This window comes from Salvelinus fontinalis, chromosome 1 (genome assembly GCF_029448725.1).
Source record: "Salvelinus fontinalis isolate EN_2023a chromosome 1, ASM2944872v1, whole genome shotgun sequence".
Lineage (NCBI taxonomy): Eukaryota > Metazoa > Chordata > Actinopteri > Salmoniformes > Salmonidae > Salvelinus > Salvelinus fontinalis.
In genome coordinates, this window is record NC_074665.1 from 28818738 (window position 1) to 28842871 (window position 24134).

The following is a 24134-nucleotide window of genomic DNA, read 5'->3' on the forward strand; positions in this document are numbered from 1 at the left end:
CGGGTAAGTCGTGAAAATTATGTAAAAACGACTGCAGGTCATATTACAGTAGTGGCATGAAGAGCTGAGTCTGCACAATTGGTGGTTGTCTCCTGGAAAATAGAGTTTCAGAATTCAGTTTTTATATTTGACACTTCGTAGCAAAGGGACAGTAGCTAGATTTCCATCCAATTGGCGACAGATTTTCATGTGAATATTCTAAAATCGACAAAAACAGAATGCACATTTTCCCACCAGAAATGTTTCCATCAAATTGACTAAGGCTGTGCGTTAATAATGTAGTGCACATAAAATACGTTTTGCGCTTAAATTCCCATGTACTGAATAAAAAACATAAGTTAAATCGCATTTTCAACTCTACTGATGGTTTTGTCACAAAAAAATGTTATGATATATAGTGAATGTGCCCGCGCGCTCTAGCCAACAGCGCGCTCTAGCCAACAGCTCGCAGATACAGTGCGGGTATAACCTACACATGATGAGATCGTTGTGGACAAATTGAGCGAGTTTTTACTTGTCAAACCGCAGCCAAGCATCTATCATCATGTCACCAGAATAAGACCATAGGTATTTATTGGAAAGGAGCATCGAGCTCACCACCGTGCACTTTCACCACCCTGTGAAGTTCATTTTAACTTGTTTAATCTGTAACCTAATAAACTGTAAGCTTTCCTGAGTCGTAGTGGGCGGACCACACAGCATCCCACTTTGTCTAGCGTATTTAGTTTTGTCGACATTTGGAAAGTTTACCGATAAAATTAGCTGTTTCCATCAGGACTGTCGTGACATTTTTTCATCCTACATATATTTTACTCGCATAAAAGGGTTGGATAGAAACCTGGTTTGTGTCAAAGCTAAATGGACAATACATTTGTGGTTTTCAGTTGCTTGATAGAATTGAGCTGTCACGCTGTGGTCATGTAATTTAGGGATAAAGACAGGTATGGTACGTGTTCTTAGATCTTCTGTAACTGTTACCTGTTGTCTGTATCATATCTACACTGAAGTGGAAGCATTTGGGCAGTTATACCAGCACTGTGTACAGGAAATAGTTCACAACTTTATTGCACACAATTCAGTATAAAAAAATAAGACTCATTGCAAAAAAAGAACACATACACATTCCACAAATAAATTGCAGACAATAAATTACATTTACAACTTCAAAATACAGTTGCGCAAATCCATATTCTTATTCGCTATTACAGATTTAGGATCTTAATTTAGGAAATGGAAGGGAATTTGGTTACACTGTTTTTGGGGAACTTTGCTGCAACGTAGGACATGTAAAACGTGTGTATTTGAAGTTTAAATAGGCGCCTGAAGTTTAATTTCCATTTAGTAATTTCAGACTTGATTTTCCCTCACAAAAATGTCCATTAATTATAATCCACATAATAATTCACATTTCTTTGTTGCTGCAAGATTATTTTCCTACTGTAGCAAACTGGCTCAAATTAAGATCCTACATCTGTAACCATCATACAGCAATAGCAGATCTCAATTAGGTTTCAATGTTGACATAATAGACATTACTTTTTACAAAATAATACAATTATAATTTAACAAAGTATATGTTGCAGTTCTTTAGCCAATCATATAAAAAGTACAGTGTTGAAACATGACATGAACTCAGGTAATATTTGTTTCTGTCTGAATTCTGTACACTGCAGAGCTGTAAGCAGGGAATTTGTTCAGGCTGTGATGTCTGAGCCCATTTGGAAATATATGGGCGGATTGCACATCTGCATTCAAGCCTAACATTTTGGCCTAATATTGTGACTACAACAGCATTGACAAATACCGGTACACCAATTTGGTTGACATGGCAAGGGCATTGTCTCGGCTAACATTCCAAAGCTGTCTGTCAGTACGCCTATCTCACATGCAGTTCATGCCAAGTAACCGCAACAGCAGATTTTGAGAATGGACAAATTACACATTAATTGTCCGTGACAAAAGTCACCAAAAAACTTGAGTATATTTTATTGTTATGCACCTCTTACCCCTGTGGTCAAGCAATAATCCGTCATATTAGGACTATGCTCTTTTTGTTAGGAGTGTCAAACACATTCTCCTACCATTTCTCCTTGAACATACCCACTGGTCTCTTCTTGGTCCTGCGTCTTTCTGGGTATCGATACCTAGATTGGTATGTTGTCTGTATTTTGACTGTCAGTACTGAAGACAATCAGTCATGGAGGCAGGATTGGGATTTAGAGCATGGCTTTCCCTCTGCTGAAAGCCGTCTGTTCTCTGCTCCTGTCCTGTGTTCAGTGCTATGGAGATGGTAAATCTAGCCTAAATCAACTCAGTGTTCAGTTTCTTCTTCTCCAGTTCGGGGGCCGTGGGCGTGTGCAGGAAGCTGATCTTACACTCCTGCTCCACTGTGACTAGGTGGCTCTGCGGGGTCGGCTGGCAGTCTCTGTGTCTCAGCGGGTGCAGGCGGGGGTTGGGGCCGCACCGGCAGCTGGCACAGCGGTCCTGCCAATGCCCCCTCAGCACCAGGCTAGCTGTGAGAGCCACCACGCCCAGTGTCATACCCCCCAGCACCAGCAAGGTGATGAGCTGCACCTCCGACAGGCCAGACGACCCCCACTGGGTCACCACCTCCTTCACAGAGATCTTCAGCAGCCTGTCTCCACTATTACTGTTACTGCTGCCCTGAGAATGGTTCCCCCCTGTTGTGATCTGGTCTGGCCTGGCCTGAGTCACCCTGCCCCAGCCCTCTCCTCCCCCAGCCCAGCCATGGGAGCTCCTGATGGGTGATTGGCTCTCTGGGCTCCGTAGGGGAACCTCGCAGGTCTTGCCAGTGAACCCAGCTTTGCAGAGGCAGTGGAAGGTGCTGGCACGGTCCAGGCAGCGCCCTCCGTTGAGGCAGGGCTGACTGGCACAGTCATCGAGGTTGATGGTGCAGAACCGGCCCGTGAAGCCCTCGGGACAGAGGCAGGAGAAGCGGTTGATGCCATCCAGGCAGGTGGCACCATTGGCACAGGGACGCATTAGGCAGTCGTCCATGTTGGTCTCGCAACGCGGCCCACTGAAGCCTGCCAGGCAGCGGCAGGAGAGTTCTGGTGCATAGCCGCTACTGTCCTCACATTGCCCTCTATTCTTACATGGAGACCTGAAAAATAAAAACAGAAGCACTAAAAACCCAGAGGGAATGTTCTGAATAGATTTTCGATGCTGAATTGATTCCTCAACCCAAGCCTTTTCATATGGACCTGGGCCTCCAACTGATTTGTAAGTAAATGTGTGGCGCTCACTCTGTGATGATCACTGTTTACATTCAATCAGGCATTGATTTGGCACCTTAAGACAAATCTACCCCAGAGTCTGTCCCTTTGGCCTGCATGGTTTCCCTGGTAACTGCCAGTGATTTGGGGACTCCATGGAGGCTGTAGTGTAGATAACTTGCTACAATGTGTTTGTTAGTACTAGAGGCCACTCACTTGGCCGACAATGAGCCCATTAACTCACATGATTGCTCTCCAGTGGATACAAATTGAACAGGCTGCTACACGGCCAGTGCCAGTCTGCATGTGTTTGACTGCCATCAGGGGACCGGCTGATATGCCACAGTCAAAACACACACACTAACATACACACTGAAACACACTCATCGAACAGGCTCTGAGAGAAATACTGATTATCGAAATTCACACACTAGTTTCCCGTGTGATAGTCTGAAATGTCCACTCATTCCTATACACGTGTGTTTTGAGCCACTGGTTGGGATTGAACTTGTTGTTCACAGTGATTTGTTTTGATTAAGACAGAAGCAGTAGGCCTGAGAGAAAATTGTTCCATAGATTCTTTTCTGGTGTGTTGGTAATTGAACTCACCTGCCGATCTTATGACAGGGTCCTGTCTTGTGCTCACAGTTCCTCCCGTAAAATCCATTGGGGCAGAGGCAGGAGTATTCCCCTGAAATGTTTGTGTAACAAGTGGCGCCGTTCTGGCAAGGTGCCTCATTTGTACACACATGGATATCTGAAGCAGAGGAGAGAAGTGGTGAATAAGTACTGCGCTACCACTCACTCAACAAATAAGATTAGGATTGTCGGATACATACAAATGTTTTCTGTCACCTTTGTCGCAGAAGCGTCCCGTCCATCCAGGCTCGCATGTGCATTGCCAGGGTTGGTGACATGATCCATGGACACAGCCTGGCATTCTAACACAGACGTCGCACTGCTGCCCCTCCCAACCCGGGTCACAGCTGGAATACAGCACAGCCAATTAGATCAGCTCTCAACTCTGTAGCCGACACACCCTCATGATCAGGGAGATATACTCTTATATACAGTGGCATTGTCAAATAATGCGGAGCCGCTCCACGATGGACACAGGAGGGCGCCCATACTTAGCAAAATAACTTCTGCAATGTCCTGCTCTGTACGGTACTTTATCTGTTATTTAGTAGAAACACTCATATATTTTGAGTGTGACCTTCTCTAGAGAGTGATAAGGATATAGGCTTGACACCAGACAATTGTGGGCCTGAATGATGGCTTTATAGGTTCGGCATATACGCTTGAGAAAGAAAAAGAGAACCGTACACTCTAGGAACTCGGATGCAATAATTGAATAACAACGTCTCGACAGCCAAGCTGTCTACAGCAGGGTATTGTCATGTACTGTATGCTTGACATAGTTAACATATTCATATCTGAAATACGATGGAGTCATCACTACCAGTGTACCATCTTTTACCCTGTCAACATATTCAAATATATATTTTTAGAAACATGCTTTAGTAAGATACATATCACTGCTCAGATGCTGTTCAGCGTCGTGTTTCACCTCACCTGCACACCGCATTCTCCTCACACCGACTGTTGGTCACATTACACGTGCAATTTAGAACTGTAAGAGAAAGCAAACACTTGCTTAGGAGACAGATCCAAGATTTACCCTGACATTCAGACATAATAGTTGTCATTAATTAGATATGCCTATTCATTGAACAGATGAATGTTCCCTATCTGTAATATTTCAACTTTTTGTAAGCATTTACCCCACAGCTGTATTCCTCCAGCAGCAAGCTGGAAACAACAAAATGTTATGGACTATAAAGCTTAATTGAGATCATGACAGTGCTGTATTTCAAACAGTATTTGTGATGTAGGCAGGTCGACAGAATGTTTTAATTCAGGGAGTTTATACCTCACAATTCTACCACAATTGCTGAGAAGTATACTGGTGGTTCAGTAATTGTCAAGTCAGAATATGTCTGTATGACAGCCGTTTGTGTATTTGAGGGATTTCAGGGCTCGATCGGATGTTAATGGCACTATGACCTCTAACCCAAGGCAGATGGTCGTCCACGTGTGTGGTGTTTCCTTACAACATCATGGATTTTTTCTGCCGTTGAAATCCTTAGCCGGGCCGTCTAAGCATTTAAAAAAATAAAATAAAAATGTTGTGTGTGTGTGTATGTACGGTACCAGTCAAAAGTTTGGACACACCTAGTCATTCAAGTGTTTTTCTTTATTTTTACTATTTTCTACATTGTAGAATAATAGTGAAGACATCAACACTATGAAATAACGCATATGGTATCATGTAGTAACCAAAAAAGTGTTAAACAAATCAAAATATATTTTATATGTGAGATTCTTCAAAGTAGCCACCCTTTGCCTTGATGACCGCTTTGCACACTCTTGGCATTCTCTCAACCAGCTTCACCTGGAATACTTTTCCAACACTCTTGAAGGAGTTCCCACATGTGCTGAGCACATTTTGGTTGCTTTTCCTTCACTCTGCGGTCCAACTCATCCCAAACCATCTCAATTGGGTTGAGGTCGGGTGATTGTGGAGGCCAGGTCATCTGATGCAGCACTCCATCACTCTCCTTCTTGGTCAAATAGCCCTTACACGGCCTGGAGGTGTGTTGGGTCATTGTCCTGTTGAAAAATATATATAGTCCCACTATGGCGTATCGCTGCAGAATGCTCTGATAGCCATGCTGGTTAAGTGTGCCTTGAATTCTAAATAAATCACTGACAGTGTCACCAGAAAAGCACCATCACACCTCCTCCTCCATGCTTCACGTTGGGAACCGCACATGCAGAGATCATCCGTTCACCTACTCTGCGTCTCACAAAGACACGGCGGTTGGAACCAAAACTCTCCAATTTGGACTCCAGACCAAAGGACTCTTGTTTCTTGTCCCAAACAAGTCTCTTCTTATTGGTGTCCTTTAGTGGTGCTTTCTTTGCAGCAATTCGACCATGAAGGTCTGATTCACGCAGTCTCCTCTGAACAGTTGATGTTGAGATGTGTCTGTTACTTGAACTCTGTGAAGCATTTATTTGGGCTGCAATTTCTGAGACTGGTAACTCTAATTAACTTATCCTCTGCAGCAGAGGTAACTAGGTCTTCATTTCCTGTGGCAGTCCTCATGAGAGCCAGTTTCATCATAGTGCTTGATGGTTTTTGCAACTGCACTTGAGGAAACTTTCAGAGTTCTTGAAATGTTCCGGATTGACTGACCTTCATGTCTTAAAGTATTGATGGACTGTTTCTCTTTGCTTATTTGAGCTGTTCTTGCCATAATATGGACTTAGTCTTTTACCAAATAGTCCGATCTTCTGTATTTTTTTAACTAGGCAAGTCAGTTAAGAGCAAACTCTTATTTTCAATGACAGCCTAGGAACAGTGGGTTAGCTGAGGGGGCAGAACAACAGATTTTTACCTTGTCAGCTCGGGGATTCGATCTTACAACCATTCGGTTACCAGTCCAACGCTCTAACCACTAGGCTACCTGCCTATAGAAATAAGGCCATGTTCACGAGGGGAAAAAATGGTCCTCATTCTTAAATGGCACCGACTGTGTGTGTGTGTGTGTGTATGTGTAATAATATCACTTAGAAATGTCCTTGTTTTTCAAAAGAAAAGCCATCTCTTTTGTCTATTAAAATCAAATTGATCAGAAATACAGTGTAGACATTGTTCATGTTGTAAATGACTATTGTAGCTGGAAATAGTACCCGCAAAACACCAGTCTCAACGTCAACAGTGAAGAGGCGACTCCGGGATCGTTGTACGAGCTCTTCAGTTTCTTGGCAATTTCTCACATAGAATAGCCTTCATTTCTCAGAACAAGAATAGACTGACGAGTTTCAGAAAAAAGTTATTTGTTTCTGTTGCTGATGCTCCAAATACTCAACTAGTCTAAAGAAGGCACGGTTTATTGCTTCTTTAATCAGCTCAACAGTTTTCAGCTGTGCTAACATAATTGCAAAAGGGTTTTCTAATGATCAATTAGCCTTTTAAAATGATAAACTTGGATAAGCTAACACAACGTGCCATTGGAACACAGGAGTGATGGTTGCTGATAATGGGCCTCTGTATGCCTATGTAGATTTTTTATAAACAATCTGCCGTTTCCAGCTACAATAGTCATTTACAACATTAACAATGTCTACACTGTATTTCTGATCAATTTTATCTTATTTTAATGGACAAAAGAATTTGCTTTTCTTTCAAGAACAAGGACATTACTAAGTGACCCCAAAGTTTTGAACAGTGGTGTGTATATATATGTGTGTATATATATATATACATACAGTGGGGAGAACAAGTATTTGATACACTGCCGATTTTGCAGGTTTTCCTACTTACAAAGCATGTAGAGGTCTGTAATTTCTATCATAGGTACACTTCAACTGTGAGAGACGGAACAAAAATCCAGAAAATCACATTGTATGATTTTTAAGTAATTAATTTGCATTTTATTGCATGACATAAGTATTTGATCACCACAAACCAGTAAGAATTCCGGCTCTCACAAACCTGTTCGTTTTTCTTTAAGAAGCCCTCCTGTTCTCCACTCATTACCCGTATTAACTACACCTGTTTGAACTTGTTACCTGTGTAAAAGACACCTGTCCACACACTCAATCAAACAGACTCCAACCTCTCCACAATGGCCAAGACCAGAGAGCTGTGTAAGGACATCAGGGATACAATTGTAGACCTGCACAAGGCTGGGATGGGCTACAGGACAATAGGCAAGCAGCTTGGTGAGAAGGCAACAACTGTTGGCGCAATTATTAGAAAATGGAAGAAGTTCAAGATGACGGTCAATCACCCTCGGTCTGGGGCTCCATGCAAGATCTCACCTCGTGGGGCATCAATGATCATGAGGAAGGTGAGGGATCAGCCCAGAACTACACGGCAGGACCTGGTCAATGACCTGAAGAGAGCTGGGACCACAGTCTCAAAGAAAACCATTAGTAACACACTACGCCGTCATGGATTAAAATCCTGCAGCGCACGCAAGGTCCCCCTGCTCAAGCCAGCGCATGTCCAGGCCCGTCTGAAGTTTGCCAATGACCATCTGGATGATCCAGAGGAGGAATGGGAGAAGGTCATGTGGTCTGATGAGACAGAAATAGAGCTTTTTGGTCTAAACTCCACTCGCCGTGTTTGGAGGATGAAGAAGGATGAGTACAACCCCAAGAACACCATCCCAACCGTGAAGCAAGGAGGTGGAAACATCATTCTTTGGGGATGCTTTTCTGCAAAGGGGACAGGACGTCTGCACCGTATTGAGGGGAGGATGGATGGGGCCATGTATCGCGAGATCTTGGCCAACAACCTTCCCTCAGTAAGAGCATTGAAGATGGGTCGTGGCTGGGTCTTCCAGCATGACAACGACCCGAAACACATAGCCAGGGCAACTAAGGAGTGGCTCCGTAAGAAGCATCTTAAGGTCCTGGAGTAGCCTAGCCAGTCTCCAGACCTGAACCCAATAGAAAATCTTTGGAGGGAGCTGAAAGTCCGTATTGCCCAGCGACAGCCCTGAAACCTGAAGGATCTGGAGAAGGTCTGTATGGAGGAGTGGGCCAAAATCCCTGCTACAGTGTGTGCAAACCTGGTCAAGAACTACAGGAAACGTATGATCTCTGTAATTGCAAACAAAGGTTTCTGTACCAAATATTAAGTTCTGCTTTTCAGATGTATCAAATACTTAAGTCATGCAATAAAATGCAAATGAATTACTTAAAAACCATACAATGTGATTTTCTGGATTTTTGTTTTAGATTCCGTCTCTCACAGTTGAAGTGTACCTATGATAGAAATTACAGACCTCTACATGCTTTGTAAGTAGGAAAACCTGCAAAATCGGCAGTGTATCAAATACTTGTTCTCCCCACTGTATATACACACACACACTGGTGTACAAAATATTAGGAACACCTGCTATTTCCATGACATAGACTGACCAGGTGAATCCAGGTGAAAGCTATGATCCCTTATTGATGTCACTTCTTAAATCCACTTCAATCAGTGTAGATGAAGTGGAGGAGACAGGTTAATGAAGGATTTTTTAAAAACTTGGGACAAATGTGACATGGATTGTGTATGGGTACCATTCAGAGGGTGAATGGGCAAGACAAAAGATTTGCCTTTGAATGAGGTATGGTAGTAGGTACCAGGTGCACCAGTTTGAGTGTGTCAAGAACTGCAACGCTGCTAGGTTTTTCACAATGAACAGTTTCTGGTCCACCACCAAAGGACATCCAGCCAACTTGACACAACTGTGGGAAGTATTGGAGTCAACATGGGCCAGCATCCCTGTGGAACGCTTTCGACACTTTCTGGAGTCCATGCCCCAACGAATTGAGGCTGTTCTGAGGGCAAAAGGGGTGCAACAAAATATTGTGTATATTTAAGCAATAAGATACAAGTGGGTGTGATATATGGCCAATATACCACGGCTTAGGGCTGTTCTTATGCAACGCGGAGTGCCTGGATACAGCCCTTAGCTGTGGTATATTGGCCGTATTACATACCGCCCCAAAAGATCCACAGATGATACTATCTCTATTGCACTCCACAATGCCCTTTCCCACCTGGACAAAAGGAACACCTATGTGAGAAGTGGGCCTGAGGGCTTTCCTGTCCAAACGACAAGGTAATCCACAAAAATTGTATCCATGTGCATATTACTCAAAGAAACTGTCTCCTGCAGAGGGGAACTAGCGATCGGGAGCTCCTGGCGTTGAAGTTGGCATTAGAGGAGTGTAGACACTGGCTGGAGGGCGCCAAGGACCCATTTCTCAAGTCGGATTTGAAGTCAAAATCGAGTTTAGTAACTGTCAATCTGATGTCCAGAAGTGCTTGGCGTCATATTTGATAATAGTATGAACTTTCTGCACAAAAAAACATAAATATTAACATGAAAAAGTCACTAAATAGCATCGATGGGTTGGAACTCGTAAGATGTCGGCCTTCTCTACGTTGGCGCCATCCTGACAATACCTTCTTCTCATTGACTCTCCAGGGATGTGTCCTCAGTCCTCTGCTGTACTCCCTGTTCACCCACGGCTGTGTGGCTTTGCACGACGCCAACTCCATCATCAAGTTTGCTGACGACGCCACGGTTGTAGGCCTGATAACCGACAACGACGAGCTGGGGGAGGTAAGTGAACTAGCATTGTGGTGCCAGGACATCAACCTCTTCCTCAACATCAGCAAAACAAAGGAATATATTTTTGCCTTCAGGAAGCAGAGGAGGGAACACGCCCGATCCACATCCACGGGACTGCATTAGAGAGAGTCAGCAGTTTTAAGTTCCTTGGTGTCCACGTCACCGATGACTTGACATGGACCATCAACACCACCACTCTAGTCAAGAGGGCGCAACAGCACCTCTGCTTCCTCAGACTGCTGAAGATATTCGGAATTCCACCCTGGGTCCTCTCCAAATACTACCCGCTGCACTATCCAGAGCCTCCTCACCAATTGCATCACTGCCTGGTACAGGAATTGCTTCGTCCACGACCGCAAGGACCTCCAGCGAGTAGTGAAGACAGCCCAGTACATCACTGGGGCCGTGTACCCACCCATCCGGGACAGATACTTGAAACAGTGCCTGAGGAAGTCCTGCAGCATCATCCCAGCTATGAGCTGTTCACTCCCTTACCGTCGGGCAGATGGTATTGGAGCATGAGGTCTGATATCAACAGGCTCAGAGACGGTTTCTATCTACAAACCATCACTGCTGAACACTTATTCAAACTGGACTAACCACCTGCACTGACTCTCCTCACCTTAGCACACATGCACTCACACACGCACACACCCACTCATTTACTCTTTCTAATACTGTTCAATTTAAACACTTTCCCCCCAATCCCTGATACATGTACATATTGCACTGTAAATTGTGCCTTCCTGTATTATACTTATGGTAAAATGTTTCTTCTTTTCTACTGAGCCGTTTACTTCATGTTTGTATTCTTATCTTTTATTATTTCTTATTGTCGTTGCATTGTGGAGAAGGAACCTACAATAAGCACTTTGTTGGACATTGTCTACCATGTGTATCCTGTACATTCGACTAATAAAACTTGAAACTTGAAACCTTGGGAGTGGGGACGAGGATAGACGAATGCCCACATGATGAGTCACACACTTTGATTTCACTTGGGGTTTTATATGATTCTGACTATGAATGATATGCTATTGGTTTCAGAAAGGTAACTCAAGCTGTATTTCTGAGTTATTAAACATCCCCATGAACTGGCAAGCATTTACTACTAAAGGGATATGTGATTAATCTCTTATTGTCATCAGCTGTTGTTACTAGTTGATTTGGCTGGCCTTAGGCATACCTATGTACTGTCTGTACTTGGCTATAGTAAATAATGGGGGCTTGCCAGGTAGGGTGTGTGGGGTGCGTGTGGTAGCGGTGAGCCGCACGAGGGGAGCGCGTGCAGTGGGAGGAGAGGAATGCCGTACAGTCATGTCTCCGCCCGCACAAACTCTGCCCAAACACCACTGGAATTCACAATCACTCCTTGTCTCACCTCCCACACTGTAGTACTGTACCCAAACCCTGTCACTATACAGAAAGATTTGTAGAGCAGAGTTCTTACAGTAAAACAGTTATTCTCTTTGTTACCTGAGCAGTAATTTATACAAATTCTTTCTTTGATATACAATAGTACATTTTCTCGTATAGCCTAGTCTGTTAGCTTTAGTTTCTCAGCTCAACTGACTATATTTCTTATCATTGTTGCGTCTTCACATCTCAACATTTAGAATAGTGTAGCTTTGGCAATTATATGTACCGTAAGACAATAGAGATATCCTTCAGTTGTGAATGCATACAATGCTGCAGAAAGTCATTGGATTGATGTGGAATTGCAGGCATTTTCCATGAACAACACAACAGTTGGCTGCAGTAAGCCCTGTGTCCGTGGCAACAAAGCGGACCTTGAACAATGAAATGCGTTAGCTCATGTATTCTAAACAGGGAAGCTATAAAAATAAAAAAGAAATCCCACAGACAATGGGAATATTGCAGTATGCTGTTATTTTCAGAGACCTAATTTCTGTTTTTGACACGCAAAAAATGAAACTGTGCTCTTTTAAAAGCACGTTTCGTTGAATATAACAACAGACTTGTCTCATCTTATATGACTTAAGGCTGAATTGAATTAAAACTGCCATTATATATCCGTGTCTATCTAGGAACGTTTTGCAATTTTATATGACCACCGGAAAGAAATATGTTAAAATGCTACTGTGTACGTAAAGCAAGTACAATTTAATTGAGCCGTGATCCAGCCATTTGCTAGTTCTGTACGGCGTCATTAAATGGCATGGAGGATGTCACAGTAGACACCATCAACAATCCTTCAGGTGCCATTTACCCCATGCTGCCAGTGCCTCCGGTTTAGACGAGAGAATATTTCTGTAATTTCTCATCCCTAGTGGTAAAGATGCGTGGAGGCCCTTTTCTTTCCAACTTTTTTCTGCATGGTTTATTAGAGTAAACTTCAAAGGCTCTTGAAGCGCTGTGTGAAGTGTGTTATATCTGGTAGGAAGAGAGACATATTGAGAAGTTAAGGGGATGGAAGTGGAACTCGCCTGCAGTTGGAGTTGGAACCACAGTGAGCATCACAATGAGTGAGAAGAGTGAGAGGGACAGAGAGGAGAAGGAGTATGCAGGATGGGCGTGCGCCAAAGGCTTGGGTAGCCATACTGCACATATCATGCACATGTCCGTAGGGAGGGAATGAGCATGCCAGGGTAGACGGACAAACAGCCGTCTGATCACTGCAGAGTGTGGACAGACTGATGAGACAAGTCAGCCTGCTCTCAGAGGTCCAGGAAAGTACAGCAGCCCTCCCGCCTGCCTCTCATTCCTACTGCTGGCCCTGCAGCAAGTCAGAGAAGACTAGTCCCAGCCACTGTCTGCCAGGGAAGCCTGTCTGGTCAGCCCCATTCCCTGTCCCTGTTGTGGGCTTTGTGTGTTTGTAGTAGGTTCCCTCCAGCTCTGCTAAGACAGGAACCATGAAGACACACATGCCCCAACTAGACCCAGGGCTCAGTATCAGCAACAGAATACATCCCGGAAGACTTGGAATCAGGAAAAATGGTCCTAAACTAATCAGTACGAAGTCCCCCAGCTGACTGATTATTGAGCAAGATAACAAAAAATTCTATACAGTATAAACATTGCCAGAATATTAACAATGACAACTGTGTATATGCAGTATACTGTAGTATTGTAGTAACTTATTCAGTTGTCAACTTGTCATTCGTAGAATGCTGGGTGGTGATATCGTATGTATCCAGGCTTTGGACCAGGGCCTTGTCACTAGCTTATGTATCACCAGATAATCATGGGAAATAATGACTGGACCACCAACTGTTAAACACACTGTCCTTTGTTTGGAGCAGTGTTCTTTAAGAGCTTCTGGTTTACCATCTAATCATGGGGGGACAGGTGCTGTTTTCTTCCCCAGTCTGGCCCTCAGGGCCTGCAAGCTGCCCAGTGCTTCTCTGGAGGGGTACTTTACACACCGGGCTTCACTGAGTCTCTTCATGTTAAAACCAGAGGGATCTAAATTTACTCCTGGCCATGAAACTTTATCCCCCCCCTCCCATCCTCCCCTGCTCATGCCTCGGCAAGTGCTTTGGTGCCAGTTATACACGCAGCACAGGTTTTGGTTTCCTCCATTTTGATCCCAAGACGGGCCGCGTGCCGGCCGCCAGCCCACGCGCACGTGTGCCCTAAATCCAGATTAAGGAGGAAGGGGGTGAGGAGGGACGTGCGAGGGGGCACCAGCGTCTGAAGGAGCTGAGAGAATCGTAACCAGATCCTTGAGAAATTAAGGATCATTCAATCTCTGTATCCACTCCAGCTGCTTGTGCCACTAGAAAAATATTTAGGTAGGACGGCCGAGCAGGGAGCATCAACTGCCTTATCCCATGGCTCCGAGGCTCTTGGCAAGGCTTGAAGACGTAGACAGGCCAGGATAGGCTCTATGATCCTTTATCCTTAAAGCAAACCCAATGGCTATTGACTACTGCTGTAACACAGAGGGCATTCCTGTCTTCTGACACGCGTGTCACACCTTTTGTCACAATGCCTCCTACCACATCAGGGCTTCCCTTCTCACCCCAGGGGGTGACGCAAAAATGAATCACATTCTTTAACCAGACAGGAATTTCACAGCGAAGGGAGGAGAGAAAAGCACCTCTGTTTGTGATATTGCACTCCGTACTGAGGGCAGATTAGGACTGATTCAAGAACATGATTCTTCATGCACAGACAGCAATGTTCAAAGTTTAAATTGAATTGCGGTTAAGAATCTCTGTACTTCATGCTTTAAACGATGTTTTATTGAGTCTACACATTCGCTGTTTCACACAACGTTTTTCTTTTTTTTTAAATGATGACGTGTCCTTGTTACTTTTGATTGAAATGATGTATTTAATAATTCTATATCAAACTACTTCTGATGTATGTTTTGAACAGAGGTTTGTTTACTTTTATCAGCAGAAATCGTATTGATCCTTTGGCTTAAACCTGATAGTTACCCAGCATACAGTATCAGATGCACTCACATGCACAGTTGCCAGGGCTCTCTCTCTAGGAGTACATATTCCGTGGGGTCCGAAATGATTGACATCCTTGATAAAGATCAGCAAAAAATTACTGGATAAAATAAATAATTCAAATACGGAGCTATATTGTATGCTAAAGAAATGGTTGATTGGCCACAAAATCAACATTTTGCAATGGCCATCCCAGGCTTCAAACCCATTGAAAACCTGTGGTTTGAATTGAAGAGGACAGTCCAGGCGAAGGATATCAAGGATCTGGAAGGATTCTGTATGGAGGAATGGTCTAAGATCCCTCCCAGTGTGTTCTCAAACTCATAAAACATTTTACAAAAAGGATCGTGCCGTTATCCTCGCAAGGTGAGGTATTGAAAACGGGTGTGATTCATTTTGACCCCTATCTTTTTCAGATATATGTTTTTGTAATTTTTTGGACAAATGACAATCGATTTAGCATACAATCAATGTTCTCTCAAAAAAAATGTTGTCACTGAGCTAATTTCAGGTCTGCTGAGTGCAAACTTGAACGTTGTGAATATTCTGTGCAACTTCCGGGCCCGTTTACTGTGAACACTGAGGTTGTACCTGCTTTAAGTTAGTTTAACAGTGGTCAAGTAGGCTACTGTGACTATTTGATCATAATGTAGGGCTACCAGAGTGGCCTACCATCAAAAACAATGGAAAAATGCATCCCATAACATTTTAACATGGAAACAGCTGTTCTTTCATTCAGCCTACAGTGGCAGCTAATGTGTGGTGTTCAATGTAGGCCCATGAGACGTTTGAAAAAAACATGCAGGGCTTGACATTAACCTGTTTATCAACTTGTCCTTCAGACAAGGAGGTGACTGAAAATGTTGTGTAGTTTGATGCAAGAAACCACTTCACAAAAAGTAAATGCATCATTATTCCAAATACACTTATTACAGAGAATCAGTTAACTAATGCTACCCTCTACGCATTGGCTACTTAGCTTATTCAAGTCTGTCTCAAAATGCAACACTACTCCTTTAAGACAAAATAAAATAAAAAATACAACTCTTTACCTGACTCACTTTTCAAAGCTGTCTAGAAATGTACACGTTTTGTGCTCTTGTAGGAAACAATCACTCTCCCATTGAGGACTACAAATGATCTATAACTGGGCTAATAGCTCGCTAACTAGCAAAGGATATGAACATATGTACAAATGTGCACACGTCACTACATTTAGCTCTCATTTTGATCTCAAAACAAGCGCATCTACTCATGACCGCTCACGCTGTAAAAACAGTCCAGTTCAAAGTGAATGGTACAGATCCATATATGGCAATGGTCTATTTGCATATAGGCCTACTGCAGCTCTGATTGGTTATGGCACTCTGGTCTGTGTAGAGTACAGGCCTGAGTTGTGCCTGTCAATGAAATAGAATCCTACTCCGATGCGTTCTGCCTACAAAATGTTTTCTTGCATAGTTAGTTTTGCATACTACTGTAAGTCTTGCATTGTTCGTTTTGTTTTTGGTATGTTGCATTGAACGTTGATTCAATCACAATTCCCACAGTAAATGATTTATTTTATACAGTCATTTTTGCTCATCTTCGTCAAGGGTGTCAATTATTTCGGAACCCACTGTATGTACTATAGGATGTAGGGCACCAATTGACATGCAGCTAATGCCTTACCTTGACCCTCGCATTGGTGGACAAGCAGTAGTACGCAGCAACTCCAGAGCAGCAGCGGGACTGAGTCTCTCAGAGGCATGGTGCAAAGGGGATCTGAAATGGAGCACAGAAGATTCCTCCTTAGGCTTTAGGAGGTTAACCTTGTGCCGATACACAGGCCCCAATTGATTGGACATCTATCTTTGGAATGCCTTAAATCTCTACCATAAGGTAGTGCTTGGCGATATGGACAAAAATACATATTGCAATAAATTGTCTGAATTGATGCGATAACGATAAATAGAACGATACGTTTATAACATTAATGTGCACCAAATGTCCTTTAAACTACTACTTCTAGTTGGATGATTGTAGCCACCAATTGTCCCATTAACAATCACCCATATTAGCAAACTTGTTTCCTTTCAGCAGTTCACATTTCTGTAGTATAGTTCACATTTCTCTAGTTTAGGCTACTTATCGTAATGAACGATATCAGCAAAATGCCTGCAAAAAGTGATCCGTATGGTCGGTGTCGGTTTATCCTCCCAGCTCTACCATAAGGTGAACATGCTTTGTGGCCACAAAGGGGTCTCCAAAGGTTACAGAACAGGAGTGAGACATTCCGTCGCAGAGGCCTGCAGGTTTATTACATCTTGGCTCATAACTCTTATTCTGCTGTCATCGTTTCGATAAAGGACACTTAACCAGGTGTCCCAGTTCTAAATCAGCTCAGACATGATGGCATTCAAGGACAAGGGTTGGTCCTGGAGAGAAACAGCTACAACTGTTGATGCCAACAAAACCTAGTATCATCTCCTTCCCCATACTACTTAGCTTTATTTCTCAGTAGTTCCAGAACTCAGAAGAGGGGCTTTGCTTACTCAGTCTTTGCTTACTCAGTATCATGCTGTTAGTCATGAGTAAGTCAGGAGTGCTGAAACACTCCTCCAACTCCTCCAAAGATCAAACTGAAAGAAACCCGATCACCTCGACAGGCAACTGACACTCACTCAATAATTCACAACATTGTGTGAATCTTTAATACTGGACATTTACAACAAGACCACACCACTCCAGTGCCACCTCTCTCTCTCTCTCTCTCAGCACCACCCAACATACAAATCTACCCACTTACCATTATGTCTTCTTGAGATTATTGCAGTGATACTGCATCCAAGGTTACTGCATAAACCTGCTCCTCCAACCGTGTTGCATCGTTGCTATTAGTTACCTATCTGACATGTGACCGTGTTCTCTTTGCTTACAGCAGTCTGCTAAACCATTTAAAAGGCTAGAGTATGCAGTGACTCAGGTATATCACATTTGCATAGCCGCCACACAGCACTTGAACTTACATTTTTGATATCCACTTGGCAGTCAGCCGACTCGACCCTATCCAGGTCCATCTAAATGTCTTATCCAGATGAAGGTGCTGTTCTCACTTTTCTATGCAATGGCAAGTTGACCTTTCCAGCTTCCCTGGAATGGAGCAAACTAAGAGCAAGGGGTCGGGAGCAATAGCTTTCAGCCTTACACTTGGCTCGAGTTTTCATATACTTCTCAGTAATCTCCCAATTGTCATTCTGGGATTCCATTGAATTGCCGTTGTGAATGTGGCTGCTGGCCAACAACTGGCCCCTTCCCTGTTCCCGCTATAGCCTAATGGAACTTTGTGAGCTGCTAATGAGAGCCAACATGGGCCCTATTATTTTTGGTTACATTTTTTACCCATTTCTCTCCCCAATTTCGTGATATCCAATTGGTAGTTACAGTCTTGCCCACCACTGCAACTCCTGTACGGACTCGGGAGAGGCGAAGGTTGAGAGCCATACTTCCTCTGAAACACGACCCTGCCAAGCCGCACTGCTTCTTGACGCACTGCCCGCTTAACCCGGAAGCCAGCCGCACCATTCGCCCGGCCCACCACAGGAGCCGCTAGAGCACGATGGGACAAGGACATCCAAACCCTCCCCTAACCCGGACGACGCTGGGCCAATTCTGCGCCACCTCATGGGTCTCCCGGTCGCTACCGGCTGCAATACAGCCCGGGATCGAACCCGGGTCTGTAGTGACGCCTCAAGCGCTGCCGTGCAGTGCCTTAGACGGCTGCGCCACTCGGAAGGCCGGGCCCTGCTTTGAACTGGAAACCCAAGAGGAGTTTTAATTCCATAATAGGAGGGCTATTTCCCCATGCCACATTAAATAGCCGCAGTCCATTGTCTTTGATGCGCTAGATTCCATGTAAATGATGAAGTACGCTGTCTCTTCTGGCTCAAGTGTTGATAAGAATGTGATAAATGTAAATATAAACCCAACAACTGAATCGTATGGATTTGTTTCCCACACTCACAAAAATCTCACCCACTAAACTAACGGTCAAAAGTTTTAGAACACCTACTCTTTCAAGTATTTTTCTGTATTTTGACTATTTTATACGTTGTAGAATAATAGTGAAGACATAAAAACTACGAAATAACACATATGGAATCATGTAGTAACCAAAAAAGTGTTAAACAAATCAAAATATATTTTATATTTGAGATTCTTCAAAGTTGCCACCTTTTGCATTGATGACAGCTTTGCACACTCTTGGCATTCTCTCAATCAGCTTCACCTGGAATGCTTTTCCAACAGTCTTGAAGAAGTTCCCACATATGCTGAGCACTTGTTGGCTGCTTTTCCTTCACTCTGTGGTCAGACTCATCCCAACCCATTTCAATTTGGTTGAGGTTGGGGGATTGTGGAGGCCAGGCCATCTGATGCAGCACTCCATCACTCTCCTTCTTGGTAAAATAGCCCTTACACAGCCTGGAGGTGTGTGGGGGTCATTGTCCTGTTGAAAAACTAATTATAGTCCAACTAAGCCCAAACCAGATGGGATGGCGTATCGCTGCAGAATGCTGTGGTAGCCATGCTGGTTAGGTGTGCCTTGAATTCTAAATAAATCACAGACAGTGTAACTCTAATTAACTTATCCTCTGCAGCAGAGGTAACTCTGGGTCTTCCTTTCTTGTGGTGGTCCTCATGAGAGCCAGTTTCATCATAGCACTTGATGGTTTTTGCAACTGCACTTGAAGAAACTTTCAAAGTTCTTGAAATGTTCCGTATTGACTGACCTTCAAGTCTTAAAGTAATGATGGACTGTCGTTTCTCTTTGCTTATTTGAGCTGTTCTTGCCATAATATGGACTTGGTCTTTTACCAAATAGGGCTATCTTCTGTATATCCCCCTATCTTGTCACATCACAACTGATTGGCTCAAACGCATTAAGAAGAAAATAAATTCCAGAAATTAACTTTTAAGAAAGCACACCTGTTAATTTAAATGCATTCCAGGTGACTACCTCATAAATCTGGTTGAGAGAATGCCAATAGTGTGCAAAGCGGTCATCAAGGCAAAGGGTGGCTATTTGAAGAATCTCAAATATAAAATATATTTTGATTTGTTTAGCACTTTTTTGGTTACTACATGATTCCGTATGTGTTATTTCATAGTTTCGATGTCTTCACTATTATTCTACAATGTAGAAAATAGTAAAAATAAAGAAAAACCCTCGAATGAGTAGGTGTGTTCAAACCTTTGAACGGCAGTGTACGTCAAATGTAACATGTACTGGCCTTTCTGACACAAAATCTACATCTATGACAATTAGATCCTTCCATCCTTCCATTTCTCACTTGTTCTCCTTTCTGAAGATACATTTTCCATATCCCCTATGGGTTTCCCACAGGGATTTGGATAGGGACCATCTCTCTCAGTACATTGATAGAGTCTGGCAGAGAGATGTGAGGGTATTTCCTGTGGGCTCACAGCTAGAGCAGGGGACACATTCTAACAGCAGGCAGCACGTCTCAGCCTGGCTCTTCATCAATCAGATACAGGTCCGACTTCAATAGACCTTCCACAAGATAACTCGGTTAGCTACTTTAAGTAGATACTTGAGTGCAGCTATCTTGATTAGGACCTACCTTCTGTCCCTTTTCTCCTTTTGGCTATAACATAAATGTTTTGTGATCAACGGCTGAATTCGATTCTGTTTTTCCGATCACAGTAATCAAAAACACTTTACCTGTACTTCACCTCACCCGCTCCTGTTCTCACTATATAGCATTCTGAGGTAAATGTTGCTCTATCGCTGTGGTGACTGTAAATGACTGATAGTCTTTACGCTGCGTGTGTAGGAAATAGCCGAGGTGTGAGTTTAGGATCTCCTCTGATATTCTTGGCGCTATCATATTCTTTCTTCACAATTAACCCTTTATTGGAAGTGCTATTTGTGTTCGGCTGTTTGGAAGTGCGTCCTTATGTCACTGAACCACCAAATGGAGTGTCTAGGATAAAACATCCAGAAAGAACCTCCCTCACAGAATTCAGAATACTGACCGTAATCCAACACTGATAATTGTTGACCATGTTGCGTACATGGAAAATGAAATCATAACAAGACCACCGAGGTTGATTTTCAAATGCTAACAGTCATTGATTACTCCGCCACTTTGTGTCGAATTCCATCAAACCCACACTGTGTGGGCGTCGAATCAAAATAAGGATGCACTTGGTTTTGTTTCATTCAGTCACTGCGATCTTACTTAATTACATTACTGTACTTGAAATGTGCGTTTCCCGTGTAGATTTGTGGCAAACATGTTTTTAATTCAGTTTTAAGTACAACAAGAAGAGAACAAGATGTTCTTTAAATATGCAAATTGCAGGCCACAATTTAGCATAAACATAAAATCACCATCTAACCAAGATTAGATAACTCACCAAGATGCACACACACATTTTCATGTACTGTATGCCACAACCCTAATCAGCAATTCTGATTCTGGTTTATTTGCTGAACGATACAATATATTGCCTAAAGAAGGTTAAAATTACCTAGAATTGTATAGACACACACACACACACACACACACACTGTACGTATGTTACACACCTGTGCTGAAGGTGGTCACCTCACCACTGAATAAGAGTCCTCGGATAGAGCGAGTAGGTACACGTGCTCTCACAAACAGTAAGAAACACATGTTAGAGCTACACAGACACACGTTCAGGAGCAGGCAGCACGGAGGAGTTTGTTGATCAAAAAGCCTGTCAGAGAAACAAGAGGCAGAATAAAGACAGGCAGGGATCCACCTCCTCACTTATCAGCACAGACCTGCCAAGGACCAACTCTTAAAGAGACAGGCACCATTAATGTCTACATCCATTAGACAGCCATCACGTCTAATAATCACCTTTCTTTCTACTCGACAATGGACTCACAAACATAGATTGAGTGATCGATTTCTGTCGCTGTTTCTCAGAATCTCAACCTCCCAGACTAGAGAAACACATTTGAGATGAGCATCGGGCAAGCTCCCTTGTGTGTGCTTCTTGGTATTCTGTACCTCCTAGAAATGGGGAGCTAGTCAGTGGATGCCTGTTGCTGTAGCGACAGATCAGGCTCCTGAGGTTGGACGGTTGCTGTGCCCACACGTTCCACTGCAGGTGATAGTAAGAAAAGGATCATTTTTCAGAGGATTATCTCCACAATATCACAACTGTGTGCCTTAGAAAACAGGCACCTACATGCCTGGATGACTGCCTTCAGCTGACGTGTGTGTGTGTGTGTGTGTGTGTGTGTGTGTGTGTGTGTGTGTGTGTGTGTGTGTGTGTGTGTGTGTGTGTGTGTACGTGCGTGCGTGCGTGCGTGTGCGTGTGCGTGTGCGTGAGTGTGCATCTGCGTGTGTTTACTGTAAATGTGTGGCTGCCTGTTGACAGTGTGTCTTTGTACTTGTGTTTTACTGCATATTGTGAAAGAAAGAACATTTACCCGAAATATGTATTTTATCTTCCATGTCAATCAGAATTCTGTTGCACCTTTCGTGTTAACTTTACTGTCTGGTTTAGTCCAGTTAACGACGGCAAATCATTGTTTTTAAGAGACAATGGTTACAGGCACATGTTTTTACAAGTGGCTGTAGTCCCATTTCACTTGTAAGAAGCACTGAAAGCCTGATTATAAATGAAATAAACCACATTATAAAGCTTTGCCAGTCACCCTGGGTGTGTAGCTTGCACATCTGCTGTAAATGGAATTTGACTCCTGGAGCCCACAACAGCTCCTGTGACACATCAATGAATTTCATCCACTTCACTCAACCCAAACAGCCTTCCCAAATGGCAAAACGTTGTTGAATCAACATTGTTTCCACGTCATTCCAAACCCCAAAAATCGATTTAATGATGAAAATTGATTGGATTTGCAAAAACTTAGCAACTTAAGGTAATTGTTGTCTTTTTTTCACCCAACTTTTGACATAAATCCAATGACAACATTACATTATTTGTTGAATTCACGTGAGTTGAAAACTCAAGCAAATGTAAATCAAAACTAGACGTTGAACTGACGTCTGTGCCCAGTGTGTTCGTGCTGTCCTGGCTCCCTCTCCGTGTAGAAATAATATCCCTCCGAATTCAGATGAATGGAGAATCGCACTCAACTGTTCTGGTTTCTGCTGCCTGCCTACATTGTGTTTATATTGGGATAATGGCTTGCCTATTGTTGTACCCATCCGACCAGGCAATTTGATATCTACAGTTGATGGACTCTCTTTTCACACTGCATGATTATGATGCATCTGCTCCACATGAAAAACAAAAGTAATTGCATTCACTCTGTAGCTCTCTTCAGAGAGTATATGGCTTCTGTTAGTCTTTTATTCTCTAATAAGCCTGCCAAACCCCCTCAATTCTAAATAGCCACATTTGATGTCAATGACTGCAATTTTGAAAATTGCTAAATGAACACTACACACAACAAAAGAGAGATTACAAAAGTTTGTTGTCATTTGTTTTGTTTTTCTCAGTTGTAATGCCTCCAAATGAAAATATGGTCACTTTGTTGTCATTCCTAATCAGCTGAGATAGGAAAACACACGCATTATGGGTGTCCAATATATTGTGCTGTTACCTGCTTAAATTCGGACTGAAATCACATTGTTTTGCCCACATTTCTGGGACAAAATGTATCACTGAGAGAAGTACGAGCCTTCACATCGTCAAGGGATGAAATGTTAAGAGTTGAGCGGCTACTCTCTGTGTGCTTTTCCCATAGTTGTCTTGGAATTACAATTGTTATCATTCAGACTAGGCTGATAGAACACCAGTGGGAAAACTGGAACAGACCTTCACATGCTATTGTCCTGTTATGTAACTCGACTTCACCAGAATACTTGACTTTATTGAATACATTTTCCCGTATGTTCTTTATACATGATGAATGATCTTTCTGGTTTACTCTGGCTTTTAAAGTTTTACTATCTGCCCAGAGCTATTCCAATCAAGGTGTGCTCAGGTTACACATGGCGTCAAGCTCAGGAAAATGGAAAGACATTTGTCAGGCCTCTAAATCCTCTAGGCATTACAAAAGCAACAGTAATGTCAACAAAAAAAATACTGAATACAAATCAATGTTTATGGAGTTACAGTTGAAGTCGGAAGTTTACATACACCTTAGCCAAATACATTTAATCTCAGTTTTTCACAATTCCTGACATTTAATCCTAGTAAAAAAATCCCTGTTTTAGGTCAGTTAGGATCACCACTTTATTTTAAGAATGTGAAAT

General features: G+C 43.0%; 1 protein-coding gene across 2 annotated transcripts; it reads right to left on the reverse strand.

Annotated features, from left to right (window-relative positions):
• Window positions 1–1040: 1040 nt before the first annotated feature.
• On the reverse strand, window positions 1041–21676 carry LOC129852485 (protein delta homolog 2-like). Of its 2 annotated transcripts, XM_055918275.1 has the most exons (6): window positions 21461–21676; window positions 16540–16632; window positions 4812–4869; window positions 4092–4222; window positions 3846–3993; window positions 1041–3124 (listed from the first exon to the last, which is right to left on the reverse strand). In XM_055918275.1, exons 1-6 carry the CDS (start codon window positions 21549–21551, stop codon window positions 2302–2304), a joined length of 1344 nt encoding a protein of 447 aa, XP_055774250.1. In that variant the 5' UTR covers window positions 21552–21676; the 3' UTR covers window positions 1041–2301. The 2 variants fall into 2 exon arrangements, with proteins under 2 accessions (XP_055774250.1, XP_055774251.1); XM_055918276.1 differs by lacking the exon at window positions 21461–21676 and having other exon boundaries at window positions 4076–4222; window positions 16540–16630.
• Between the last annotated feature and the right edge of the window lie 2458 nt (window positions 21677–24134).

Bases quoted from the DNA above. Each gene is read 5' to 3' on its own strand.
- LOC129852485 (XM_055918275.1), bottom strand. From the start codon at position 21,551: ATGTGTTTCTTACTGTTTGTGAGAGCACGTGTACCTACTCGCTCTATC. The intron at 3,994-4,091 runs GTGACAGAAAAC...CCTCTGCTTCAG, and splicing joins GGGACGCTTCTGCGACAAAG to ATATCCATGTGTGTACAAAT. The intron at 3,125-3,845 runs GTGAGTTCAATT...TTTATTTTTCAG, and splicing joins CCCTGTCATAAGATCGGCAG to GTCTCCATGTAAGAATAGAG.